Genomic DNA, 13497 nt, shown 5'->3' on the forward strand with positions numbered 1-13497 from the left:
CAACCTCTGGGCAGCAGCTTATCACGCAGAAAAATGTAAAGTTCTGGATTATGCAGCAAGGCTGTGGGATGTTTCTTCTTTTTTTTTTTTTTCCTGGTGAATTTTGTGTGTGAATGTTCCAACACAAGTCCACCCATCACTAATGTGAGTGAACACTGAAGCAACATTATTATTAGCTCCACCCAAGAGCTTAATGATTGGTTCAAAGAAATACGAACAAGCCAAAGTGTAATTTCCCCCTACAGCAGAATGACACTGCGAGGCAGCAAGACCAGTCTGTGCTGCAGAATAGTCTGGTTTGGTGATTTTGGCTTTCTTCCTCATTGCATGGCAGCTATGTGCAGGTATTACAGAAAGTTAGAAATTTTAAGAACTCTGTCTTTAAATGTAAAAAAAACCCAGCAATGGTTGTCATTGAATATGATGTTCTTGGATCTTGGTCTGAACTGATGTCAGATTATTTGGTATTGTGAGGGTTTACGTTTCAAAACTTCCCGAACTGCTTACAGACAAACCACCTCAATAACATCGATCACGGTTAATATTTAGGAAAGAAAAATCGGGATGGCTGCGATTATCATGGTCGTGCCCGGAGCAGAGGGCACTGATGCCAAGTAAATCTAAACAGTCTAGTTCTCAAGATTACAGGTATCAAACTGATAATTACATTTTCACCTCTACGTTGCATTCATCTTCTAAAAACATTTTTCTTTTTTTTCTCACTTTAATTCACATTAAAGGAAGTCGCTCCATTTTGTTTACATCTGTTTCCCCATGAGATCACATGAGATCACTGCTCTCTGATTACTCCCTCTGGCATGACAATCTCAATACCCTGCACTGTGTGATGCATCATTATTGTGAACCCATCTGAGATTACATAGACAACTATCTCTAAAGTTTCTACTTATGTTTGTGATACCGTCCTGTTTCAAGCTCATATAAAACTCCCCTCACATCTGAGCGACCCTGTCACGCCCCACAAAGATAAAACAAAGTGTTGAGGTGTAACAGTAATAAGCAGCCTTCTCTTCTAGAAATGACTTTAATACTGTATATGTTTGGAAGGAAACGTAGTTTGAAATAATGTAATGAGGAAACATTAATGCCTTCTTTCACTTTCTTCTGCTTTCTCTCCCTCTCCACTCTTCTCTCCTCTTGTCGTCATCCTGCTGTTTCTCAGCTGATTTCTTTTCTTGTCTTCTGCCTCCCCCTCTCTCCTCTAGAACTCCCCCCCTCTCCCTCACTCTTTACATATTTGATGATTTCGCTGCGGTCCAGGATAATAATTACACAGTTGTCGTGTCACGTGTTGAGCCCGCGGGACCTGCAGGAGATGTGCGTTGCCATTGTGCTGATTAAAAATTGAACAAGTCCTTTACAGTGATGATGCTGAATGAGGGGATGGTGTTAAGGGACCTCTTGTGATGTATGACTAATGCTTAGTCATACACAGGAAGGAGATGCATGTACAGTAGAGTCACAACTCTGCAACATGCAGAAACAAGATGCAGTGTTCTGAAGTTAACGGTGAGAAATTTTACATTTGCAAGTTAATGTCAGTTACCCGACTAAGAATGGAAAACAGTGAAACTAGCTGAGAATTTTTCAAACACCAGCTGTGGGGTTATTTTTGTACAGTGCAGGTTTCTCCTTAACAGGCTTACATTGGCTGCTGGGTAGATTAAAGGTATGAAAGCAAGCCTGTAAGGTAAGGTAGAAGTTATTTTTACTTTCAGTTTCAGACACTATTAAGTGGTGTGACTTGAAGGATCATTCTGATTATGGCTGTTTTTTTTGTTTGTTTTTTTTAAACAGAGATCCAATTCAAAACCAAAGTGCTAAAAGTTCTATACTATACTGGTGCTATCTAAGCATTTAAACACTTATTTGGCTTTCTGTGCACTCTCTCCTTCCTGTTATGAGGAAAACTGTTTCATGCAAAACACCTTAAGACTATTCTGTTGAGTCGACTTCTGCCTGACAAAGAATAATCCCCTGGAGTAAAGTACAAACTGTACATGGGCACTGCCTCTTTAAACCCTAAAACGTGGATCTCATCTAATCGCCTGCACCCATTTCCTTTTAAGTTGTAGCTTTCTGGGGAAGATAAATGAAGGACAAATATGGCTGTTTTTAATGGAACATGAGCACTGAAGAATGCTACGAAAGTCCTGCCATTGTTGATGTGCCGTGTGTGTGACCTGGAATAAAGCAGCCAGTTTGATTGTTATCAGCTCATTGAATAGCCATTATCAGCTGTTATCACTTGCATATATATGACTAGTAAACTCCCTCCTCCACCTATCAGTATGTGATGATGGTGTAGATCAGGCGGATCTGAAGCAGTAGCATTAGTCAACCGTAGAACTTTATCCCAAGATATTGGGGTTTGTTTTCCATAAGGGATTGTTGTTGTTGGACCTTGTTTTACTTTGGTTTTACTCAGAGACTGTATATAAAGACGAACAGCGATTTAAAGCTCAGTGTTGTGGCTCCCACCGTTGCCATCTTAGTACTGCCTGAGTCCTCCAAACGTGGAGCATGAGTGGAGCTGAGGTGGGCCACAGATTGTAGTGTGATGATTTCAGTGTCGCCACACCCTTTTTAATGCATAACTTTAAGCCTTAATACAGTTAAAACGGTGCGCTCTATAAAACTCCGACCCCCTACATTTGTCATTAAGGTGAAATGAGCTTTAGAGACTGAGACAGTTTTTTTGTACCAGGCTGTAGAGATGTATATTTTTTCTGTAAAGCTGAACATTTTAACATGGAGGTCTATGGGGAGTACGTCGCTTTCAGGGTCAGCCTCAAGTGGACATTTGAGGAACTGCAATTTTTTTTTTTCACTTGCTGTTAACTCCATTTTTCAGCACTTTGTTTTACTGTTACTTTTGACATTTACTGTTTAAGTCACTGTTTTTTTTAGACACTAAAACTGCATGATAGGTTTTTATTAAAAGGTTACGGTTTACTGGTAATTTTAAAGACAAAGCCATTTCTTCATGACTGGAGTTGTACCCTGTAGTGGACTGTCATTATACATTCTATACACTGAACTGCAAAAGGTCGCCTATATAATCTGAATCACTTTCTGCTTTTCTATGATCAGAATGAACGATAACACACCTGCTGGCATAACTATGGCAATGATAACAACTGATAATAGCCATTCAGTGGGCTGATAACATTTTACTTTGGATGCATAAGTTCACTCTGGTAAAATTTCTGTAATTTAAGAATTAATAACACTTTTACAGTCAAGTTACATGTTTTAGAATAAAAAGACAAGAGGATTAGGATCCTGGACAAACCACAGAAATCAATGATTGGTCATTAAGGAGCATTCATTACCTCAGTGAAGTTTCAACCTGGCCACTGAAGAACTGGGAACTGAATGTGGATTTGCTCTTTCTTCCCTAACTGATCACAATCAGTCCACAAAGCCACAACCAAGGCTAAGTTAATACCTGGACAATCTGCTTAAGTGCGCCACATCCCAAATAGGCCCAAAAGGCCTACATTCACTGGATGGCCACTGGTTTTCATAATTTAATCAATAATACAAATCCCTGAAATATTAGCTATGTCTTTTTAAGGAGCTCTGTGCTGACGGTACGTATAATCTTAAACAAAGTCATGGCTGCTTCACTCCTATTAGATAGAACATGAGATGTGTTAAATCAGCGAAACTCAGGCTTTTGCATTGATGCTCTGTTGGCTGTGGTGATGAACTCAAAGTTCTGGTAAATCCATTTATGAAGCATTTTTTTTTAAATTTGCATTTCTTCCTTGCTCAGGTTTTTTTCTGCAGTCTTTCATCCTCCAGTATTATCCAAAAAAAAGGAAAAACACTGCAGCAGATTTCCAATTTCAGGTGCAGTTGCCTCTGCTGCAGTGATAAATCAGATGCAGCAGCTGTATCCATTAACTCTGTTCCAATATTTTACGCCTCTGAACAGAAACGCCATAAAATAAGTGGTACATGCACGAGACCAAAGGCGGACGTTTCACTGGTGCTGCTCTCCTTCCACTTTACACATGCAAAACTTAAGTGGAGTTCCATAGTAAATTCAAACAAACTCAATTTCACTGTTTGTTGCATGAAGAAAAATGACTACATTGTCTGACTAAAGGCTTTTTGTGTTCCAGCAGTCAGAAAAGGACAACTTAGCCTAAAGGTTTCTACGTTCTAAGTACATTTTTAACAGTGCGTAGAGTTTAGAATGAATCCTGCACGGTGACATTTCTAAACATAATCTGCTGTCAATCAGTGGAAAAAAAAACTCATGCAGGAATGTTGTATCACCCACAAACTTGTACATGTGCACATGCATCCTCACATGTGCTCGACCTCGATAAACAAACCAAACATGGACTCCGTCGTCAAACTGTGGCTCCACAGTGCTGCTAATAGTAAAACAACAACAAAACGCTAAAACCCCAGAATTCTACACGAGTTAAATTCTATATCATCTGTCTAAATCCAGCCACAGCTATCTTACTGCAGTCTTCAGTGTTGCTCCAGTTTAATATCAGTATCTATCCACCACGCACATGTCCAATTATCCGTCAGGTCGGGTCTTGTCTGTGTTCTGGCCAATGAGAAAGCCTTCATAGTTTAACCAGATGTGCTGTTGAGATTGACATTATGGAGGGGGAAGACCAGATGTGCAGCGAACAGAACGCTGCCAAGTTTGTTTTGATGTTTGGGGTTGTGAAATCATCTCAGAAACAGATGAGAATCTTGTCCAAAGGGACAGTTCATCTTGATGCACAAATACGCATCTGCACAAAGGATGACGAGCGACGAGTTGTGCAGTGCAGCGGCCACGTGACACCATCATGGAGGTCTGCTGGGGAATCAGCTATGTTCATAACAACTTGCTGACAAGTGAACAGATACTCTGGTTACAAATGGACATAACTCGAAAAACAAAGACAAAACAGATGAGTTATTGCAGAAATTCCCCAGAAAAAAGTTTTAAAGATTCCATATAAAGAAACCTACACTGATCATGTACACAACTCTGACACCTGAATGACAAATTACGTCTTTATTGCCTCCAGCCTGAATGTAACTAGTGTTAATAATGAATGTTTTCCTCATCTGTCACCTCCATAGTAGACAACTACATCAGATTATGGCCCTGATTAAACAAACTAACGATGTCTGCTGGTAGGAGGCCGGATTGTGGTTTCCAGTGTGAAGGCTTGTGCAGGTCTAGTAAGTGATAAAAAAGTCAGTCATAAAGATTACAGATTTTTTTTTTAGGGTTTGTTTGTAAAACTATTGATAAGAGGTCAGAGCCTCCAGTTGATTCGCTAGAGAACGTGTTACGCTCCGAACAATATTATGGATCCTCCAACTGCAACAACACAACTACAAAGAAGCCAGCTGGTAGACTTAGTACACTTGAAAAACTGAAATGCTGACTTGGATGCCATCACATGTACTCAATAAATCAATGACAGGAAACATTAAATCAATCAGAGACTGCGTTTTCACCCAAGCCATCAATGATTTAATTAACTCTCTGGGAAAGTTTTACCATTCCACGCAACAAAGGAAGAAGAATCTTGAGTAGTAAATCTGTCATTGTTGTGGCACTAAAGTGTATTAGATGCTGTGCCAGAGGAGAAAGCGTCACAGGCGTGGCAGCAGACATTAAATTGGACCGTTGAATTCAGTTGCCAACCAAGAGCCTACTGCATTCTACAGTCTACAGTTTGGGTGACAGTGAAACACCCAGGAAGAGAAGAATGTTGTGATGTGGTGACAATAGTTAGGTAGACAATAACAGCCTTTTTCTGTGAGGTGTGAGTGCTTCTGATGGGCATTCAGGTACCAGGTGACTTCAGGAGTGACGAGTATTGTAGTTACTTGGTGTAATTTTTCAACAAGCAGGATAGTTCGATACTCTGCTTGTTGAAAAACTACACCAAGTAACTACATTCACCTGTCATTACTGAAATCCCCTGGTACCTGAATGCCCGCCAGTAGCACGAGTTCTATCCACAAATCCACAGATGTCAGAAATAGATGTCATAAGTTTTCTCTGCTGGTGTCGTCATTGTAGCTACTTGTCAGTCAATAAGAGGTTTTCCTTGTCACACGTAGCTACTGTTGTGAAAGGCTGCATTTGAACCCAACCATGATCATCTCCAAGACCTAACCAAGTAGTTTTAATTTCCAAACTTACTTAGTGATTAAAAATGAAACTGAAGTGAAAAAAACAGTGGGGCCAAACCTTGGTCTCCTTGGTGAGAACCCAGTGACTCTCCTACTACAACGCTGCAACCTTGTAATGAGGCTCTTTTTTTAAAAAAAAAAAAAAGTTATTTCTGTGGCCTTTGTGCCTTTATTTATATAGTGCAGTGAGAGAGAGACAGGAAAGTAGGGGAGAAGAATGGGGAGAAGGACGTGTGGGAAAGGGCCATAAGCGGGATTCGAACCCATGACCTCCACATCGGGACTGTAGCCCTGTACATGGGACGCCAGCTCAACCTGGTGAACTACAGCGGCGCCCCCAATGCGGCTCTTTTAAACCAAAAACACTCATATACATTTATCCGTGTTGCATATTGACGCAGGTGGCACCAACACCAAAGAGCACCTTATCTCTGAGATGAGCTTTGAAAAATCTGCAGTATTTGATCCCTGGGTTGGTCACTAACAGCTACAAGAGCACATATCCTTCAGATACTGAAGCGAGCAGCTATCCATGTCACCACGTGACTGCAGCTTCCACAACAAAAATACAGACGTTTTGTGATTTGTAAGTGTTATACACTGAAGAGAATTGTGTGGTATCAGAGTAAACTGTGTAAACTGAGCCTGTTGCTTCACTGGTATTGTTTCATGTGTTTCATTTGTATTCAGCGGATCTCTGCAGGCATATATAGATCTTTAAATGCTAATATTACTGCATTGCACTGGTTTGGAAAAAGGAGTTCAAAGAAAAATGTGCCTAACTACAACTTATCCACAACTGTCTTTTATTTTTCTTATATTTGTACATTTGCAGGGTCTCCAAAATGAAATGCCTAAATAATCCTGCTGCCAGATCTGATGGTTACCAGCTCAGTAGGACAGTATATTTAGAGTGTTTTCGCCACTTTACTTTGCAGTCAGACAGCCTTTCTTGATGGTGAACTGAAACAGTTTCATTGCTCTCCTTAAAGGCCATCAGACTCTGTTGACAAAAATAGTAATTTTATTTGCAGAAGACAAATCCCACCCCTGTCTTAACTGGTTAATTTGTGTTTCTATGAGTCTCGTGGCTTCAAAAAGAGCACAGAAGCACATACAAGCATCTGTTTCCTGTTGGAAAGTACTGTCTGACTAAATATAGCGCACAATTAAACTGATATTGACTTTTAGCCTGGGCCTTTTGTTAGGTGGCTAAAATCCATGTTGCTACTGACCCCGTCCACAGCAGCAGCTCATTGCTTGGCTTTGTGCAGAAGCATCCATGAAGCAGATGCATTCCATCTGCTTTTTGCAAACTGGGAGTGTGCCCAGCGTGAACTAGTTTAAGTAATAAAGTGATTACTGATAGCCATCTCATGCCACCCACTTCAGACAAACCAAACTATGACTTTAACTTGTCCACCTCGAGGCAGTGCACTTTATCTACCAGTAAATCACATGAAGTGGCCTCAAAGAGCTGCATGAAAAACTTGGAAAAGATAGTTGGTTACACTAATGCATGACTAGCCAGTTTATACAGATATATTATTAATATTCAGCTTGAACTTTCCATCTTTATAAATCTCAATTAATGGAATTAGGACTTTTGCAAAACCTTTAGCTGGCTCCTGGATCCTGACACATGCACATGTGTTCATCAGCAGTCACTGTAGTCTTTCTGTTATGGCTGTTGTCTTGTAGAGCTTTTTTTTTCAGAATTTAGCCCGATTTGCCATAAAAGTTGGAGTCTTGAGGAACCTGCCAAATGTAATCCACCACTACATACGGACCCAAAGGTTGCATTAGTCACGCACGCACACACACACGCCCCTAATTCGGTGTCCTAATTCATGTCAGCAGGCTCACTCCGCTGACAGACAGCGGCCGCATGCATGCAGGTCTTTGCGGCAACATGCGCCAAGAGCCATCTGTCCTGTAACAGAAAGAGCGGCGTAGATTATGGTGTCCACAGAGTGAGTGAGTGAGAGAGAGAGAGAGAGAGAGAGAGAGAGAGAGAGAGAGAGAGAGAGAGAGAGCGCATTACGCACACCCTGATCTTCTCCACACAGAACCAGTGTGGCGCACAGACAGGCGGCAGCCCTCAGAAAGTGGGAAGTTTTCGCCAAAGGATTCTGTGTAAAAATTAATCACCTTCATGTCGACTCTGTTGGATACTAACCCGCCGATGCTATGGTTACCTTTATTACGGTAGGAACACCTTTTATTTCATTTCACTTAGTGCTCTTTTTGTCGCTATAAAACTCTTTGGTTCTTGAGTGACAGAGAATGGGCCAAAATGTGCACTGTGTTGAACGGACTGTAAAAGATGACAAGGACTCTTAATGCTGCACTAGAAGTGTGTTTGATTGTTGAAAAGCTTTGGAGTTGCTGGAGTTACAACTGGCACAAATAGCTCTAAAAAGTTTACAAATGGCTCAGTTTGGCACCACAGTCGCTCCTAAAGGTGCGCTGCACCTTAGATTTTGCATAAATAAGGAATTGCGTGATATGTTGACGGGTTTATTTCTTCCTCTAAGCTTGAGCCTCGGCAGGTAAAACTAAACAGAACACCGTGCGTTGCCTGAAGGCAAACCAGCATGGACAAACTCCTTTTACTCGTCTCTCTCTCTCTCTCTCTCTCTCCGTGCGCACAGGTACACAAAAGGGTTGGGTATTTCCAAAGCAAGCTTACGCACACAAACATTCGAGACTGACATGAACTCGGGAGTTGAGCTCTTTTTCAAAGGCGTGTGTGGCGCGTTGGAGGGAGCGGATCTGGCTGAATGCGCACGGGAACGGTGTGGTTCAAGCTTGTGTCTTAGGATTACCCACGCGCTAATTGTGCCTCGGCTCGCGGTTAGTGGGTGTGAAAGCTGATATGTCACAGATGACTCCCAAAACAAAGGCGGACTGTGCGCTGAAGAGGCCTCCCTTTGCGTGTTTGTTTGTGCGTGCATATACATTATAAGACGTGAGGCCGGAGAGGGTGAGCGGCCTCTGTGCGCACAGAGGCCTCTCTCCAACGTCCTTTGTAGCCTTGAACGTTCCCAAAATGTTTCTAAATAATCTAGCATTTTGGAACAAGTGTAATGTTGCCCGTGCCAACGACACTCAGAGCTAAATTTTCTGTTTTACAAACTGTGGAAGTAGATCCGATCAAATAAAACACTAAGTTTTTGATTTTGTTTTCTGTGCAGAGTTTTGGTGTTTGTGTGCGCGCACCACAACTTGAATGTTGAGAGCAGCTGATGGAATTGGCCAAATAGTTCTGTAACTACAAAATTGCCTGTGTGAGCAGTCTGATAACACGGATGGAATTCTGCGTAATGGCCTCGGAGGTGATGCGGTGCAGTTGTGTGATCGGGCATGTGGTCTGGCCAGCTTTGCGTAATGGCGCGCATCAGTGGACGTCTTGAGCCTTTGGTGGAAGCGTTCCTGCTGCTGCTGCTGCTGGAGTCCACTTTGGTGTGTGAGTGCTTGTGCAGGAGTGTGTGCGGGCGCGCAGAGGCCGCTGGAGCAGCTGTTGCAGCGGCGGATTTGACGCAGAGCCTCTCCTGACATGTAGGCACACAGCGGGAGGAGGAAATTAGGGCGCACGGACAAGCTTCTATCCGGTAACTTTCTTCATGGGCACTTGAGTCGATAACGGCCTCCTAGGCATCCTGAGAGAAGCTCACTGCTCCAGCTGTGAGCTGTTGCGTGCATGACATGCAGCTCTCAGCGCAGTGCAGCTGCAAGGGCTCGTTTTAACAGCGTTCATGTTGTGCTTTACTGCAAGAGGAAAAGAAAAATGAGGAGTGAGGGGTGTGAACGGATCATAGGCGGGGCTCATGGCAAGAACATGAAGTACAGCAGATACGGTTAAAACACTGATTATGTTACTATGGAAAGTCCTGTCGTCCTTTTTGGCACCACATTCCAACCTTTTGGTGCCAGCTACCCTCCTCGCTCTGCTCTACTCTGCTCCTCTTGTACCTGTCTTATTTGCTGCCCCAGATTTTCACATGTTATAGGACTTGTCCAGCAACAACAGATGACAGAAATAAACAGCATCAATCTTCAGGAAGTTTAGGAAACAGTTTGGATCCTGGGTTAACTGAGGAAATGTGTCAGGAAAAGTGAGTGGCTGTGAGGAAGGATGACTGCCAACAGCTCAGAAGTCAGAGAGCAAGATGAGTGTAAACTTCATTTCAACATAAATTATTTCAGTTAGTTTAACACTGAACCTCAGAATTATCATCACTGACTCTTGCTGCTCAGTGTCGACAGTGACTGCAGTTGTGCTTTGCAGCTTGTAAAAACGTGTATCTGTCAAGTGGAGATTGTGTTACAAGTGTTCTCAGTCGACTTTCCAGGCTGGTCAGAGGTTTAAATAAAGAAACAGATGCAACCATGTGATGTAAGTTTCACTTGTTCTGCTTTACTGCTCTCCTGCTGATTGATGGAGTTGGATCAGAGCATCAGAGTCAGAGGAAGAGGCGGCCCGGGTGAATCACTGTCACAGATGTTCTATTAACTTCACTTCATGACACTTCCAGAGAAACTGACTTTTAATGCCCTTGAACCCCACCTCTTCTGGAAATCCGTTCACTCAACATGTGACGCTTCACTTTTTTTTGTTTTGTTTTTTTTCACCTGTCTTCATGCTGTCTCGTTTCACATAATTCAATTTATAGATGACATTTTCAGAAATGTTGTAGTAAATCTTTCTTAAGTTGTAAAATCAGTTGATCAGATCACAGAAAATAAACATCAGTCTGAATAATTTACACCATGACAAGCAGAAAATCACACCGGGTAAGATTTCTTTCAGGAATTATTCAGTGGCACAGGCCTGGACTATGAATCGGGTCACTGCTGCCTCAGGCTGCAAAGAGATCCATAAGTCCAACATTTACTGAATGTCAGCTTGATGTGGTTATCTGGCTCACTGACAATTAGTTTGGATTTTTGTACAACTGAACTATAATATGCTGTGGCTCTGTCTAGTGTAGTGACAAGATAAAAATTCTCTTAGATCAGCGGGTTCATATTGTGCTCAGATGGTGCATTTTCCTAAACAAAGTGTAGTTTAATGACTTTTTAAAAGACTGTCACTAATGAAGTATTCCTGCTGCTTCCACTGGACTCAATGGAAACCTAAAGACAACGGGGTCCATACATAAAACTCAGACGGGTGGACGGTGGAGGGGGGCAGCAGACTTTGCTCCAGAACCCTCTAACAGGTTTTTGGGGTCCTGCTCAAAGGCTGTTGCTGGAACTCAGAATTACAACTACAGACAGGAGATTCAAAGTCCTGACTACACCATCATGTTTGATTCGACTAAGATGTCGGATACCCTTTGGTCTGAGGGTCATTTGAATAAGCAGCTGATCCACACATACAGGCTGATGTTGGAGACTTTACCCTCTGTGGCTTCATAGCAGTTATGCTGCATTTAAGTGCATTTTTGAAATCTCATACCTAAATATTATTCTGTCAGACAGAAACTCCTACATTTGAAATGCTTAAAAGTATATAAAAACAGTTGGGTAAGCTACCTAACGACTTCATTTTGTTTGTCTCACAGTGCAAACAGTGTGCTGCACACAGTGATGGTTAGTGGCTTCTACTGATGACAAAAGAGTTTAAAAACTACCATTTCACTGTGTGCACATTCTTATTACAAAGAAAATACTGCACCGGTGGTACTGATATCCTAAAATGGTTTGGAGCACTGGAATCGTGGGGCTTTGAGCTTTCACATGCTATCAAATTGACGATGATGCAATTTAAAACAGAGCAGAATAATATTTACTTGGTCTGTATTCAGACCTGTGAGCGGTAATGGATTCAACCAAGAAACAGGAACAAGAAGAAGATGAAGCCAGAACAAATAAAAAACACAAAGAAAAAGTCTCATGTATTTTCAGTAAATGGACTGAACTTAAATGGTGTCTGTTAACATCAGCTGCACTGCAAAATACATCCTGTAGGGAAAAAAAAGAAATATCTGGCAGCAAATGTTGGCCTGTCTGTCTATTTTAACAAGTAAATTAAAGCTTTTGTCTGTGATTTTAGCAGCTATTATTTGTAACAAAACAGGAACAGTCTGTAAAATAATAATAGTAATTTAATAGATGATTTATCACTTTTTAATTCTTAATTTACATATTTCTTTCTTTCAAATAACTGCAAATATCAGTAAATAACACACCTTTGTGCTGGTTTATATACAGTATAAATGGTTTAATGGCTTATGGTAAATAAAAAAAAACAAAACAGACTTGTGATGTAGAAGTTATCCATAGTTTTGGCCTGTTTTTAACATTCAACATGTACATGAATACCTTTTCTGTGTAGGTGTTATCTGTCTTTTAACAAAAAACAGGGAGACTCTGGAAAATAACAGTAAATTGTTCCAAAATCATCGTTTAAACCAGTTAAGAAATGATTTTGTTTTTTACAGTGTGGGTTCATTAGAGACATTTACAAAGTGTTTCTCATTCATCCATTCACACTAACGGCAGCAGAGCTGCTGTCCGGGGTGCTGCCTGCCATCAGGAGCAACTTGGTGGAGTGTTTTGTCCATTGATGGAGGGAACAGGGATTAATTAACACTTTTTAAATTAGCAGACGACCTGCTCTCCCACCTGAACCACAGCTCTGATGCTACATGTATGAAATTAGGGAGGTTCACTCCTCATCCTTCATGTTTTTATCAATACAAACACTTTTCCACCTCAAACAAGTAGAAAAACTGTGACACAATATTCCAAATTCTTAGTATTCAAGAATTTTTATTGCGCTAATTAAGAAATGTGCTTAAGAGCAGGCGGGTGGAGCTAAACTTTAAAGTGAAGGTGAAGAACATCCACCAGCAGTAGCTTTCTGAGGTCCACACTTAACTCTACAAAGCCCTCGACAATGCTTCTTGTGAATCGTTTCTGTTTTTCAGAATGTTCAAGGGTTTTGTGATTAAAGTCAAGTGGTGCTCGAGTACAAGATTTGTGTCACATGTGGTGTTTGTAAAAGGTCAAACTAGTGGGCAGGTTACTGGGTGTTCTGGCTTTTGAAGTTCATCAAAACCTTATAAATATACTTCATGTGTGATGTGAGTGAACTGCAGACCTCATACCAAAAGGGTGAGAATGTTGGTGAGTTTACCCTCAGCTTTCATTCCCCCCCAAGCTTCCCTCATTTTTCTGTGTGGACCGAGCTGTGCCTGCCGTCCCGTGGAGGCAGTTTCACAGCCCTGCCTGCCCCGAGATGGTTTACACATTTAGCCGGGTGTTTACACTCTGCACATTCTTATGGCTAGT

The 13497-nt window shown here is 41.5% G+C and overlaps 1 protein-coding gene across 1 annotated transcript in view; it reads left to right on the forward strand.

The window, feature by feature from the left end:
* Nucleotides 1-8264: 8264 nt before the first annotated feature.
* The window catches only part of ntf3 (neurotrophin 3), a 46418-nt gene continuing 41185 nt past the window's right edge, over nucleotides 8265-13497 (forward strand). Inside the window, exon 1 of the mRNA XM_008286995.1 lies at nucleotides 8265-8403. Coding sequence (XP_008285217.1) covers nucleotides 8386-8403 — 18 coding nt within the window. The 5' untranslated portion in view covers nucleotides 8265-8385. The remainder of the gene's footprint in view (nucleotides 8404-13497) is intronic.

The sequence above is a fragment of the Stegastes partitus genome, unplaced genomic scaffold (genome assembly GCF_000690725.1).
Source record: "Stegastes partitus isolate 25-593 unplaced genomic scaffold, Stegastes_partitus-1.0.2 Scaffold481, whole genome shotgun sequence".
Classification (NCBI taxonomy): Eukaryota; Metazoa; Chordata; class Actinopteri; family Pomacentridae; genus Stegastes; species Stegastes partitus.